The sequence below is a fragment of the Vicia villosa genome, linkage group LG4 (assembly GCF_029867415.1).
Source record: "Vicia villosa cultivar HV-30 ecotype Madison, WI linkage group LG4, Vvil1.0, whole genome shotgun sequence".
Taxonomy (NCBI): Eukaryota; Viridiplantae; Streptophyta; class Magnoliopsida; order Fabales; family Fabaceae; genus Vicia; species Vicia villosa.
Window position 1 is genome coordinate 113,196,464 of NC_081183.1, and position 15,806 is coordinate 113,212,269.

Consider the following 15,806-nt stretch of genomic DNA (forward strand, 5'->3'; position numbering starts at 1 on the left):
TAAAAATCCACACAGATCGAATAACATTAACACCGGTGGGTCGTGGCACTAAATCCCACGTCTTATTTTTAATTAGAGCGTTATATTCATCATCCATGGCCAATTTCCAATTTAAGTCTTTAAGTGAAGACACCGAGTTTTTTAGGTATAGGAGATTTTGTAATATCAGTGTGGAGGCCATAATATTTTTGGTTTGGCTTATACATTCCATGTTGTCTTCTAGTGACAGGTTTTGTATATGTTTGTAAGGTGAGTTGGAAAATTGAAGGATTGGCCTTTTGACTTATGGATTTAGTATCTGTTGTTGTGAGGCGTGGGGAGAGAGAGTTTGTATTTGATAATGTGGTGGGATGTTGTGAAGAAGGAATAAGGGTTTGAGACCGAGTGGGTGAGGTTATAGTTGTGGGTGGGTTCGTATGGGATGAGGTGGGCCGGTTTGAGGGAATAACTAATGGGTTGTTGTGTGGGTTATTTTGTGTTTGGGTAATTATGTGGTTTATGTAGTATGGTGACAACTCATTTTCAAGAAAGTTATATGTTGTAGGTTGGGGGTGTGCAACTTTGCATATGGAAAATGAGTTTCTTCAAATAGGAAATGGCGACAAATAATAATTTTATTGGATGTTAAATCTAAACATTTATATCCTCGATGATTTTTCGGATACCCAAGAAAGACACACGGAGTGGATCGAGGTTGGAGCTTATGTATCGTAGTGGAAGGAAATAGAGGATAACATAAACAACCAAACACCCGTAAATGTGAGTAAGAGGGTTCTTTGTGATATAACATTTTTAGTGGTGACTCAAAATTTATGGTTTTTTTCGGCAAAATGTTTAAGAGATATGTTACCATTTCAAGAGCATGATGCCAAAAGATAGGTGGTAAAGACACGTGAATTAATAAAGTTCGAATAATATATTAATGGAGCGCATTTTTCGTTCGGATTTGCCATTTTGAGATGATGTATAAGGGCAAGACAAACGAAATGATATTCCATTAATATCACACATGTTTCGAAAATTAGTATTGACGTATTCACTACCATTGTCACATTGAATTGTTCTAATTTCTCGTTGAAATTGGGTGTTGATGTAAGCCTTTAGTTTTTGAAAATTGGAATATACTTGAGATTTATTTGACATTGGAAAAGTCCACAAAAAATTTGAGTTATTATCCATGAAAAGAACATAATATTTGTGACCTAAAGAGCTTACAACGGGAGACGTCCATACATCGCTATGTAAAATATCAAACGACAAAAAATTAGTATTATTTGAATTCATGTAAGGCAGCTTGATATGTTTACCAAGAGGAGAAGAACGACATAAAAGATAATGTATTTGTCTAGATTTATTACATGTAATAAATTTATTTTGTCTAAGAGAATTTAAAGTATGTTCTCCCGGATGACCCAAGCGATCATGCCATAAAGAAGACGATAAAGCTGCAAGAGTCAGATTAGGTTTGAATTTATTTTTGGAGTTGATGTTGGTTATGATGGGGTATAGATCACCTCGACTCTCACATCTCATTAGAGCCATCCCCGTCAGAAAATCCTTCACAGAAAAACCAAACGGGTTAAATTCAATTGAAACCTTATTATCTGTGGTAAATTTATGAACTGACACTAAGTTTTTAATTAACTATGGAGCATGTAGTATGTTGTTTAGGACAAAAGGGGGTGTGGAAGTTTTATGTATGCACTGCCAAGGCCATAAATTGGAATAGAGTGGTCACTTCCGACAAATATATTATTATTTTTTCTCAATTTAAAATAAGAAGAAAGATTACCTTGCGATGATGACATATGAGAAGTGGCTCCGGTGTCCATATACCAATATTGATCAGGCTGAGCAAGATTGAGGGTGTGTAAAGCAGTTTCAATATCAGTTGGGCTGGGTGCATTAACATTGTAAGCAGCCTGTTGTGGTCTTGGCCCAAGGACTCCTCCTTGTTTAGTCTGTGCAGCATTAGTAGGCTTACTCCAATTGTAAGATGAATAAGGGCAAGGTGGTATATTCCATGGAGCCCATTGTTTCCATGGAATCCATTGTTGCCACTATTTTTGACCCTGACCACGACCCCCTCCGTTGTTATGATTGGGACCGGCCCGATCGCCCCTCCCGTAGTTTCAACCAACATTGTTGCGGTTGTTCTTTTTGCCTCGGTTTCCGCGAGAGGTGTTAGATGGTGGGTTACAGTTTTGATAAGTGTAACCAGGAGAGGAATGGCGAGGAACATCATCATTTGACAGTGTAGTTTTGGCCATGAGTGCGGCTGGAGTGGAGGAAGAACCAGAGTCACGAGCAGCTCGCTGAAGCATCGTATATTCTTTAAGTTCAAGTCTTAATTTTGAGGTTGCAAAGGTTGGAAAAGGATCGTGTTGTTGGATGTATGTTACGAACCCGACATAAGCCTCAGTGATACCAGAGATCATTTTTAATACCAAAAGAGTATTTGTGACTAAAGAATCAACATTTGCAAGTTGATCGGAGAGGAGCTTGAGACGGTTGCAATAGGCTTTGATGGAGTGAAAATCTGCTAGATTGGTATTGCTAAACTGGTTTTCAAGTTGAACGGGCCGTGAGTGCTTGTTATCATTGAACATAGCAGTGATACGATTCCAACATAGTTCTGCAGTGTCGTTAACCACAAGAACATAATGGAGTATGTCTTGTGTGACAGTTGCATACATCCATAGCAACACAACGACATCTAGACGATTCCAAAGGTCTGGATCGTTGGCTTTGACTTAGGGTTTAGGGTTTAAGGTTTAGGCTTTGATGGAGGGAAAATCTTCCAGATTGGTATTGCTAAACTGGTTTTCAAGTTGAACGGCCCGTGAGTGCTTGTTATCATTGAACATAGCAGCGATACGATTCCAACATAGTTTTGCAGTGTCGTTAACCACAAGAACATAATGGAGTATGTCTTGTGTGACAGTTGCATACTTCCATTGCAACACAACGGCATCTAGACGATTCCAAAGGTCGGGATCGTTGGCTTTGACGGTGGCTGCCTCAGCACGAGCTTGCTCGTCAATAGGTGGTATGATGTGATCAAACACATTATGAAAATGCGCTTGCACGGTGAATAGAGTGGACCAAGAGAGATAGATATCCGAGTCATTATCCAACGTCACTGGTATTATGTTTTTGACGTTGGTAATGGCGAAAGCAGAATGAAAGTTGATTTTCGCCACATAAGGGGTTTGGTTCGTCGTTGACGAAGTGTCGTCACCGTTGGATGGGGAAGAAGAAGAGATGTTAGTCATGGTGAGATAGAAAAGCTAGAGTGGCTAAGAGGGATATATTTGAATCGTGTAGTCTGATACCATAAAGAAATATCATTCCCTGCTTTTCATTGATGTTATATCACAAATATATAAAATTGTTACCAAATCCTTTTTCGGAAGGAATTGATGTCTCATGAACATAATTACATACAAAAATAATGACAGATCATTTTCTATTAATGGAGATATTCTATTAAGATTCACTCGTGATACTGTTGAGACTACTCAGCTTATAAAACATAAAGAAACACATATTCTCTTAGTTTATATATATATATATATATATATATATATATATATATATATATATATATATATATATATATATATATATAATATTAAAGTTGTTAAGTCTCTTTAGAAATTTTTGTAGCCAAAATTAAAGTTATTTTGGTAATTGTATATTTTTATTTTATCAGTCAATATTAAGGTTCTTTTAGTATTTGTATATTTTTGTTTTATTTTATTTTATTAGTTATTTACAAAAAAATAAATTTTCTTCAATTAACTCTTAATTTTCTCTCACTAATTTTATATTATTTTATTAATTTTTGTATTCATTTTAATTTTACTTTATTAGTTATTTCTAAATTAATTTTTATTACCAACAAAAATTATTTATTTTTAATTATTTAGTAAATTTTTGTAGTTATGTATTAAAAATTTTAATTTTTAAATATAATTACAATGTTATAAATCTCCGACAAATGTCAATTTTTTTTAATTTTTAATAAATTTAGTCTAAAAAATATTAAACTCACTAATGTCATTATAGTCTTTATCATTTTTATTAATTAAGATATTGTTTGCATATTTCACTATAACACCCAATTAATATTTCACTTGATTTGTAACTGCCATACACAAATAAACATGTCAACTATTCATTTTACTCACAATTAACTCCATTCAAATAATTAATAAATATATTAATTAATAAAATTCATCCATTTACCACTATCTCACAATTAACTCCATTGATCAAACCTCACCCATTATTTTTTCCTTAACCCCATTATCACTATTAACTAAGTCTCACAGCTCTATATATAAAACCTCTATTCCATACAATTTTTATGTCTTAGTCCATTACTATTTGGATTCTAGCTTTAATTTTTCAGTTATGAATCATGTTTTATTTGTACTTATAAATTTTGGCATAACAAAATGCACTTCTTTTAAAAGTATTATTGAAAAATTTAAGTGTTATTTTTCTATTAGTTGTTGTCCGAAACATATCTCATTGTCTTTTTCTTTCGTTAAGATATTTTTCTATTATTTTTTGTCCGAAACATATCTCATTATATTTATCTTTCGGTTTGATTTTGTTTCTATAACATACATAGTTTTGCCTTTAATTTTTTTTTTTATTTCTTTTTCCCTTAATTTTTAATTTTATTTTGGTTTTTCTATATATGTTTGGCAACTTCTAATGCATGCATATCTTCTTTGTTTGTTTTCTACCAGATGTTTTGTTAGTATCAAATTAAATATCAATTTTAAACAACTTTTTAATTAATAAGAGTTTTTATATAATTATTTCTTGGTTTTTTATAGATGTATTTTGATTTTTAATGCATGCATAAAATGCATAAAATTATACTTTTTTTATTTCTTTTGGTCGTATTAGTTTTTGTTTGTATAAAATTAAATTTCAATTCTAGATAATATTTTATTATATTAAAAATATCGTTTGCAAATATTGCACATATTACTAAAAACGCTTTGCTAGGGTTTTATGAGTAAAACCAAACGTGCCGTCGGTCGTCCGGCTAAAAGGGCGGCGGCGCGCACAAAGACGGCGGAGAGACCTATTGTCCTGAATGCTACACTTGACACAACCTCGATCACCAAGCCTATTGTAACTGATGAGACAAAAGTAACACTGAAAGCTCTGATTCCAGCCATGGAGAAACCTAACCCACCGGAGCCTGAGCAGCAGAATCCGAAACCGTGGGTTGATGTGATTAAGGGAAATAGAAGTATGAATCGTGGAATGCCCTTAGGTTATGTTTCACCCTCGATGGTGAAAGGAGAGATCCTTATCCAGATTGAGGAAGAAGATGTTGCTGGGAAAATCGAATTCTGGGATAATGCGATTATCCTCTTCGCTCTAGGTAACACTCTCTCGATGAATACAGTGAAGAAGTTTATGGAGAAAACCTGGAACTTTGTCTCACTCCCAGACCTGTATTACAACGATATGGGATACTTCATAGTGAGATGCAAAAGCAAGGAGGATTAGGAGCAAATCATGGCACAAGGGCCTTACTTCATCTTTGGTAAGCCTCTCTTCTTGAAGCATTGGTCTATAGACTTTGAAATAAAGGATGATCTTCTGCGTGTTCTTCCCCTTTGGATTACACTACCCAATTTTCCTCTATATCTCTGGGGAGAGAAGAGCATTACCAAGATAGCCAGTGCTATAGGGAGACCAATCACAACAGACGAATGTACTGCAAAAAAGATTCGAGCATCCTATGCTAGAATTCTAGTTGAGATAGACATTACACAAAAGACTAAGGAGAGTATCAAAATTCAGGATCATAGAGGGAAAGTAGTGGACCAACCAATTGAATATGAATGGAAACCAAAATATTGTAACACATGCCTGAGAATTGGACATGACTGTACTGAGCGACAACAAGTTGTGAAGCAGAAGCAGAAAATATGGAAGCCTGTGGCTCTGAAACCTATAGTGGAGGAGACGATAGAGGAAGCACAACAAGAACACCAAAAGGTGGAAGGAAATGAAACTGCTATAGAGGAAAAATCACCAGGTTTGAATCCTCCCTAGATCCTGGTAACATCTAATAAAGCTGACAGAGGAAAAAGACTGATGAGCATCCCCAAGGAGAGTAGCATAGACCTATTCAAGAACCCCTTTACACCTTTGAGGACGAGAGAAAGTCTGATAGGGGAGAGCAGCAAACCCCCATGATTGTGACTTGGAATGTACGCGGATTGAATAAAAAGGCCAAAAATAAAGAGATTGGTTCATACATCTCTACCTTCAATGTGCCTGTGATTGGTTTACTAGAAACTCGAGTAAAGGAAAATAATGCAGTCAAGATTAGAAATAAACATGGTAATGCCTGGAATTACTATGATAATTATCCTTACCATAATAATGGTAGGATTTGGCTCCTTTGGAATTACAAGGTAGTAGATGTTATTGTGCTTAGAACTGCTAAGCAATTTATTCATGTTGTAGTTTATGGTTTGGACAAAAAGTTGCAGTACTTAGTAACTATTTCGTATGCTTCAAATCAAGGGGATAAAAGAGCAAACTTGTGGAGGGACATTGAGCAAATTGGGGACCAGATTGGGGAGCCCTGGATTGTTCTCGGTGACTTTAATAATGTGATCTCAACTCAAGACAGGATAGGGGGCAACAAAGTTACTGAGAAGGAATACAAGTAGCTAGGGGAGATGATGCAAGTCACAGGGCTTTATGAAGCTGATACTATTGGCCCTCATTTCACTTGGTCAAATAAACACAAAGATGGGATCATTTACTCCAGAATAGACCATATGCTTGGTAATGTATAATGGTATCAGAAAATTCATGAAGCCAAAGTTTATATGTTGAACCCTCACATATCAGATCATGCGCCAATAAAAGTTGACTGCCAACAGCATTTCAGGAAGAAAACCTACATGTTTTAGTTCTTGAATTGTGTTGTCCAGGAGCCTTCATATATGCAAATTGTTGCTTCTAGTTGGAATTCCAATGTAAAGGGGTCTGCTATGTACAGGTTATGGAGAAAATTGATAAAGCTGCAGAGTAGTCTGAAGCCACTGATCAGAAAATATTCAGATATCCAAATCCAGATTCAAAAAGCAAGGCATGACTTAAAGATTGCTCAAGAGAACCTGGCCCAGAATATGTTTGATAGAGATGCCATGGAACAAGTAAAGAACTACACTGATCAGGTCCTTCAATTAAATCAGAAGGAGGAAGCTATTTTAATGCAAAAAGCAAAAGTAGAATGGCTGAGACTAGGGGACCACAACAATGCTTATTTTCATGCTTCCATTCGAGAGAAAAATAAACACAAAGGAATTTATACTATGCAAACTCTGTATGGTCGTTTGATTAACTCCCAGGATGAGATTGAACAGGAAATTCTTGACTTTTATTGGAAACTGATGGGTGCGAAGAACAAGACCACAAGTAGTATTGACATAAGTGCTGTTAGAAATGGGAAGACTCTTAGAAGGGAAGATGGCTTACATTTGATTCGACCTGTGGAAGATGATGAGATTAAGCAAGCTCTGAACAGTATAGGTAATAACAAAGCCCCCGGTGTCGATGGTTTCAATGTCATGTTCTTCAAATCTGCTTGGCAAATCATAGGAAGAGATGTTACGCAAGCTGTTAGGGAATTTTTTTGAAACTAATACTCTAAACAAAGCCCTCAACTGCTCCTTGGTGACCCTCATCCCAAAGTCTCCTGAGGCTAAAACAATTAGAGACATGAGACCTATATCGTGCTGCAGTACATTTTACAAAATCATCTAAAAAATTCTGACAACCCGGCTTGGCAAAGTGATCAGTTCTGTTATCAATGATAACCAATCGGCCTTCGTCCCTAGGAGGATAATTCATGATAATATATTGATAGCTCAAGAATTAGTGAGAGGTTATAATAGGAAACATATCTCCCCGAGGTGCATGATCCAAATGGATATACAAAAAGCCTCTGATACAGTTGATTGGGATGCCCTTTTTCATATTATGCGTGAGATGGGATTCCCTCAGATTTTCAGAAGATGGATCAAAACCTGCCTCACCACCGTTTCCTACAAATTTGCCATTAATGGGTCTACTACGAAGGTTCTGAAAGCTCATCGAGGGTTGAGACAGGAAGATCCTATCTCCGCGCTTTTATTTGTGATCATCATGGAATACATGAATAGAGTGTTACTTGAAGTTAACAATATTCCTAACATTAAATTCCACCCAAAATGTGCAAAAATGCAAATCACTAATATTTGTTTTGCTGACGATATTTTGTTATTTGCTAGGGGATGTGGGATCTGTCAGGATTATTATGAGCAAGATAACAGGATTTTCTGCTGCTACTGGTTTGACCATCAATATCCCCAAGAGCAAAGTTTATTGTGGGGGGATGGATGATAGCAGCATCAGAAGCATCCAAGAAGCTACTGGTTTTGATAGAGGTAAGCTGCCTTTTAAATATTTAAGGGTCCCCCTTGACAGCAAGAAATTGACAATAAATAGCTGTAAACCCCTTATAGATAGAATGCTTAGTAGAATGAACCACGGGTGATTTAAATAACAAGTTTCCCTAATTTGAACCAGAAGCAAGCTTGATTTGAATCACGCTGAAGGATTATTCGAAACAATAATTCCATTTAAATTCTAAGTTTTTGTTCTTTCAGTATGATCTGAGTTTTAAGTTCTCCATTCATATCATTTTCCCATTTAACTTCAGTCATACCAATTTCTCTTTACTCAAATCAAATGGGTGTTTTTACTCATTTTTTGTGCTAAATCTCAAACACATATAAATCATTCTCTCTCCCTCTCTCTCTAGATTTCAGAGCACATTTTCACAATTTTTTATTGCATTTGAATTCATCTTTAATCTATACAAAGATTACCATGATATGGTTTCTTCTCAATTCCTAGGGAGTGTAAGATCTATCCTAGATGAATTTCTTCCGTTAGTAATGTTTGTGAAGATTTTTGCGTTGCATATCAAGAATCATATTATGTTGTGTGAGTCGGATTTACAATATAACAAGAACAAAAAGAACAGATTTCTCCATTGAAGACTTCAGTAGAATTGGGTGAAGGTTTTTACGAAATGAAAAGTTGGGAGTTTTTGTTCCTTTAGATAAACCAAAAGCTCATACAAGGTACCAGCAGAGTCGAATGAATATTGTTGTGGAATAGAGGCTTGGAGTGGATTTTGGATATGAGTAAGATGACAACAAGTTTGAGAGAAGGTCTTACGGATTTCAACTATGTGGATCGTATACAATAGAAGAAGAAGAAGAAGAAAATATTCAGTTTGAAGTTGTTTTAATTGTATTTTAATTTTAGCATTATCTGGTTGATTGATTATATTACATGCACATTGTAAAAATTATCAAAATAGTTTAAGAGTGTGAATTTTCAATGGCCTTCCATTGGAGACTAGATTAGGCGCAAAACAAGGACAAATGCACTGAACTAGTATAAACACTGGTGCACTCTTCTTTATCTCTCTCCTTTTAATTTTCTATATAGTTTGCATGGTAAATTCTTTATCTCTTTCATAGAATCGCATGTTGTTAGGTCTTATATGCTTATAGAGATTTTCCGTAAAAGTGTAAGTCTAGAATAAATTAAGTCATATGATTCATCTTTCTAGCGATTAAACATGTTTGTATCATGTAATATTATATTGATTAATTGATTAATAAAATTCGATTTAGACGTCTTGTTCAAATTGAATTCGTATTGATTAATTCATTTATTGTCTAAGATTTTTATCATTTCATATTTCATTATATCGTATGAATATAGTATCACTCATGATATAAATCCAACGCATACTCTATCAAATTTCAATTTACCGTCTTTTATAAAAACTCTAATTTAAAAAAAACCAATTTTTTAAAGACTAAGATTTATTCAACCTCTGTGTAGAGGGGAAAAATTGAGAATAAAGCCATTGATTAACTTGACTTATTATTTCAGTGAAAGTCGCCACCGTGTTTTATTGTTTCCAAAGGAAATGGGAAAAAAGAGAAATAAACCCAAAGAAGTTTTTAAATAAAAAGCCACAAAAAGCATATATCTTAGGTACGAAGGTTGGTTATACAAGGGGAAGGTGTTAGCACCCGTCATATATGTGGTACTCCACAGAGCCTTTTTGAAAATCTATGTAAAAGAGTTGTGTGCAAAAGAAAGAGTTTTGTTTGATTTTAAAAATCATGCTCGGAAAGACATTACATCTTGTGCCTACATACCTCCTCAGTACAATGGAGAAGTCAGAGCAAATGCAGTTCTACTTAAATGGGAAAGGGTTTAGAAACTGGATAAACACTTTATCGTCATAGAAGAGAATACTCAGCCAATTATCTTAAACATGAGAACAAATGGATCCTTTGCATCACAAATGAAATAAGGGCTCCAACATGGATAAATCAACAAGTATGCCACTAACTCTCTCAAATGGAAAATATTCCATCATATCATTCAATATCAAGATTTTTGGGGATTTACATCTCACCATAACAATTAATCATGTCTAAACTTTGAAAGAAAAGCCACTAAGGAAAAAAGATATTTTTAAAGGACTTTTATAAAAGAGTTTGCAAACATAAGAAGATTTTGAAAAAAAGGAGAAGATTTTGAAAATTAAAGAAGGGGGAAGGAAATGAAGGGTGTAACACCCGAGGCCGAAGAAGGCAAGAGGTGGTTGCACCGCATGTAACACTTGAGGCCGAATATGGAAAGTAGCGGTCGCCACATCGGAATGAGAGGGATCCTAAGGCCGTGCAGGTATGAGACTGCATGGTTGAAGAAAAGCTTATAAGGGTTGATAGGTACTACCTATACCAACAAGATGCATCTTCTTTTCGGTAACCCGTTCCATAAGAACTCCATAGTTAAGCGTGCTTGACTTGGAGCAATTCTGGGATGGGTGACCTTATGGGAATTTTCTCAAAAAGCGTGTGAGTGAGGTCAAAGCATGCTGAAAAAACCCGTGTTGGTTTGTGGGACCAGTCGATCATCCCGAAAGTAGTCTGGGGCGTTACAAATGGTATCAGAGCCAGACCTCTCCCAGTACGATGTGGTTCGAGGAAGAACCATGTGGAAGCTGGTGGGCATGTACACCCGAGGTCGAAGAAGGCGACGGGTGGTTGCACCGCATGTAACACGATGGATGGTTGCACCGCATGTAACACTTGAGGCCGAATATGACAAGGAGTGGTCGCCACATCTGAATGAGAGGAATCCTAAGGCCCTACAGGTATGGGACTGCATGGTTGAAGGAAATCTTATAAGGGTTGATGGGTACTACTTATAACAACAAGACGCATCTTCTTTTCGGTAGCCCGTTCCATAAGAACTCTACAGTTAAGCGTGCTTGACTTGGAGCAATTCTGGGACGGGTGACCTTCTGAGAAGTTTCTCGGAAAGCGTGTGAGTGAGGTCAAAGCATGCTAAAAATACCTGTGTTGGTTTGTGGGGTCAGTCGATCATCCTGAAAGCAGTCTGGGGCGTTACAAAGCGACTACCCTAAAGTATAAAATAAAAGCTAAGGATAAGAATAATCTAACCAAACAAGAAGCCAACGCTTGATATTAAAGAGTCAATGTAGATTTCCCATCCTTTGGATTACCATAACCAAGCAAACACAATACCAACTATAGAACCTAGATGAACTTGATATCTTCATATACAGCATGCACAAAGCCTTGGAAATACACCATGAGAACTTGAGGAAAAAATTGGACACAGTAACAACTATGTTCAGATGAATTCCTTATCACAATGCATTGGAATTAACCATCAAGGACTCTTAAAGGATCACCTGCATACACAAAGAGAAAATAACCCAATGCCTTGGAGTAATTTCCAAGGACTTCGTGACAAACAAGCACAATACAATCAAAGTATCAAGAACTCAGATGAAACTCCAAAGTGCTAAGGTCAAAATCCTAATTCTAAGTTCATAGGTCCATCCACCAAGCTTAAGGTATGGTAGCCAAATTCCAAATCCACATTAAGTCTTTTAGGGTTCAAGTTTATTATTAGTGTTTTAAGCACAAAGGTAAAAGTATGGTCTAAGTGGACAAAAGAAAAAGAGCATAAACATAAACATATGTCTAAGTGGACAAAGGAAAAGTGCATAAACGTAAACATGATAATGAATGATAGATGGTAAAATAAAGCATAAAACATAAAAAAGTACAATAAAAGGAATATAGAGTACAAGTTAGATGTTAATGGTTAGAAATTAATAGTTAATAGTTACCTTGAATGATCAATAATGGATGACCAATGAACTTAGGTCAAGGTTTATGAAAACTTGTCAGAAGATTGATAAAATCAAAACCTCTACACAACAAGCTTTCAAAGTTTTTGAACCAAGTGTCAAATAGTCAACCATCCTTGGGCTTGTAAACAAAAGTTTAGGCCACGAATGATCATTCTCCAATAAGGGACAAAGAAAAAGAAAGGGGAAGAAGTGAGTTAAAACCAAAATATCCAGATTAATTTCTTTTTATTTTTATTGGATTTCACCTTGAAGATTCATTAGAGGATTGATAGAATCAAAACCTCTACACAATGAATTCAAACAAGACTTACACCCACTAGTCAAAGAAAAAGAGGAGATGAAAGAAAACTCAAACTATCATTAATATCATTAATCTAATATTATAGATTTGATTCTTTCAAACCTATCACCGTCCTAGATCCAATGATATTAATGAAGTTAAGTTAAGGTATCATAAAATATTCACAAACTCAGAATCAATCATAAAGAAATAAAAAACTATTATTTAAAACACATAAAAAGGATTTTAAAATGGTTTAAGATAAGAAACTATTGATGAAATACTTAAGTGGTATCCAAACACCAAGTAAATTTCTCACAAGACCATAATAAAATCAAAAGAAGTAAGTATGATTTTTCGGAAAAGGTTTCATAATTTTTAGAAACTCAAAATTATTTAAAAATGACCAAAAATGATTAATTAATTGAAATTTTGCAATGAAATACATAAATGGTATCATAACATCAAACAAAAATCAAAAAAATTAACCATAGGTCAAACACAAGTCAACAAGTGTTGACAATTTTTTTTATTAATTTTTCAAAGTCAGAAAAAAATTTTAAACTAACTAAAACAAAGCTAAATAAGCTAAAATCAAGAAAAATATTTAAAATAAAAACAAAAATATGGAAAAATATAAACCAGAAAGAGAAAAATAAAAGAAGATTTTATAAAAAAAACAATGGTATTTTTTGGAATTAAAATGAATGAGTTATTAGTTTTTGAGCTTAAATCAAATAAACCAAAAAGAAAATATGTGAACCATTGGATAATGTGAAAACGCGAAACAGATCCAAGAGACCTGGCGTGCTGTGCATATCATGGACTCTCTCAAGTGAAATACTGAATCACTTTTAAAAAACGTTTGAAAATTATGCGTGGCATTTTGTCATTGGTTGAAGACGTCTAGCCACTCTGAAATGGCATCCCTTAAATGGTAAAATTAGAGATTTAAACCTATGCCATTATCTTCGTCTCATCAAGATGAATCCATTGTTACCCTCGCAAAAAAATTATTTAAATTGTAGCTCAGTCGTTTTGGAAAAAAACCAGAAGATCATTTGATAGGGGATTTGAAAATAAACGTATGAAACTCACTTCCATTTGGAAACAAATAATGTAATGAGCTTCAGAGAGATGAGAACTACATTGTAGAAACAAATTTGAAGAGAATTGGTGGAAGAATCTAGTTGTAGAAGTTCAACTTGGAAGCTTTGAAAATGGAGTTTGTGTGCTTGATTCAAAGAGAGTTAAGGCTTGATTCTTGCTCGGTTAGATTTAGGAAGTATCAAGGAACCTAACTCAACAAAGAATTTTGAGTGAATTCAAAGGAAAGAGTGGATTCGAAACTCAATTTCAGTGAAGGGTAGTGTGAGTTGCAGTAGGGGTTTTTTGGCTCTCAAAGCTTAGGGAATGGGAGGAGAATGATCCTCTATTTATAGGGAAGCAGATGGAATTAAAAAGCGTGTAAAATAATCAAGGATTGAGTGATATTGCACGAAGGTCGAAGCAAGAGAAATTTGAATTGCAATTCACTCAAAACGCGGCCAAAACTTGAGTTTCAAAGTGTTAAACTCCTTCTGGATGGTTGCTAATCATGTTTAAGAGCAAAAACGCACGCCACATTGGATTAAAATTGAGTAATTTGGAAATTGACCAAACTGATCATGAGCTTTCTTCAGCTTCAAGGTACCAACTTCAAATTCATGGGGCACTAAAAGATGTTGAAAATTTAGAAAGTCATGCCATTCTAACCATAGAATCAAGAACTTGTCCAATTGGGTCTATCTTTTTTAATCAACTTGAAATCCTTTGAACTTTTATTGCATGATAAAACTTAAGGAAGTACATAAGACCTTGAAATGATATTCTCTTTAAGCATACTTGATTTTGAGGTTCATAGTTTAATGGAACTTGTTGAAGAATGTATGGAAATAAACACACAAACCTATGAAGTTCTTTGATGAATCCAAACACACAATCTTGAGATGAGCTTGACCAAATAAAGTGGGGAGATGCTTAGAACATGACACTTGATAATAATAAGTACCTATTGAATTCAATCCATTTAGGTTTCATGAATGCTCAGTCAATTAAAGATTACCTTTAAAACCCTAATTTAAGATAAGTGTAGATGCACTTGCTTCAACACCTACCTTGCATAAAAAACATTGAAGACAAAGACATATTTTTTTATTTTGGTTAGTTTAATATATATACAAAATAAAATATAGATGCTTGATGGTCCGTCCTAAAGATAAGGTCAGCACAACATCAAAAGAACAAACCTTAAGATTGTGATCTTGATCAGTGATTAGAACACAAATGAATGGATAATCTTAGGGTAAAAAATTGGGGTATGACATATGCCCCTATTTAAGTTTCTTCTATCCGAAGATACGAGGATTGAAATCTTTGTCTCGACGCGATTGAAGAGACTTAAATATAAAACACACAATTTTTGAACCTAAGATACAATGCAATGCTAATGAATGCGTCAAGCGTGATTATGAAAATAGAGGGAAACCTAACATCACTCGGGAGAAGAAGGGACTCCATCATGGAAGACAAATATCCTCCGGGAAGAACTCCACTAGGGAAAACAAGACTTCACTGGGAAAAGAAACTTTACTGGGGAAAACATCTTGCACCAGAAAGGTCAAGGACAAATGCCACCGAGGTATTAAGCAATAAGCTCCACTGAGTCGTAATCAATGTCACAAAACCAAGACAATAGTCACCGAGGCATAATCGATGCAAACTACCAAATGTTAAGAACAACCTTCATCGAGTCGTAATCGATGTTAGAAAACCAAGACAATAGTCATCGAGGCATAATCAATGGAAACTACCGAATGGTAAGAAGCAAACTGCACCGAGTCATAATTGATTTCAGAAAACCAATACAATAGTCACTGAGGCATAATCGATGCAAACTACCGAGTGGTAAGAAACAAACTGCATCGAGTCATAATCGATGTCAGAAAACCAAGACAATTGTATTGGGGCATAATCGATGCAAACTACCGAGTGGTAAGAAACAAACTGCATCGAGTCATAATCGATGTCAGAAAACCAAGACAATTGTCATTGGGGCATAATCGATGCAAACTACCTAATGATAAGAAACAAACTGCACCGAGTCATAATCGATGTCAAAAAACCAAGACAATAGTCACCGAGGAATAATTGATGCAAACTACT

The 15,806-nt window shown here is 35.1% G+C and overlaps 1 protein-coding gene across 1 annotated transcript; it reads right to left on the reverse strand.

Annotated features, from left to right (window-relative positions):
• Positions 1–1,522: 1,522 nt before the first annotated feature.
• On the reverse strand, positions 1,523–3,275 carry LOC131597699 (uncharacterized). The gene is made up of 4 exons (XM_058870377.1): positions 2,959–3,275; positions 2,142–2,613; positions 1,793–1,961; positions 1,523–1,557 (listed from the first exon to the last, which is right to left on the reverse strand). The coding sequence occupies exons 1-4, from the start codon at positions 3,273–3,275 to the stop codon at positions 1,523–1,525; spliced, it is 993 nt and encodes a 330-aa protein (XP_058726360.1).
• Positions 3,276–15,806: the final 12,531 nt, after the last annotated feature.

Bases quoted from the DNA above. Each gene is read 5' to 3' on its own strand.
- LOC131597699 (XM_058870377.1), bottom strand. From the start codon at position 3,275: ATGACTAACATCTCTTCTTCTTCCCCATCCAACGGTGACGACACTTCG. The intron at 2,614-2,958 runs ATGGAAGTATGC...GAATCGTATCAC, and splicing joins CTAGATGCCGTTGTGTTGCA to TGCTATGTTCAATGATAACA. The intron at 1,962-2,141 runs GTTGGTTGAAAC...AATGCTGCACAG, and splicing joins AAAAGAACAACCGCAACAAT to ACTAAACAAGGAGGAGTCCT.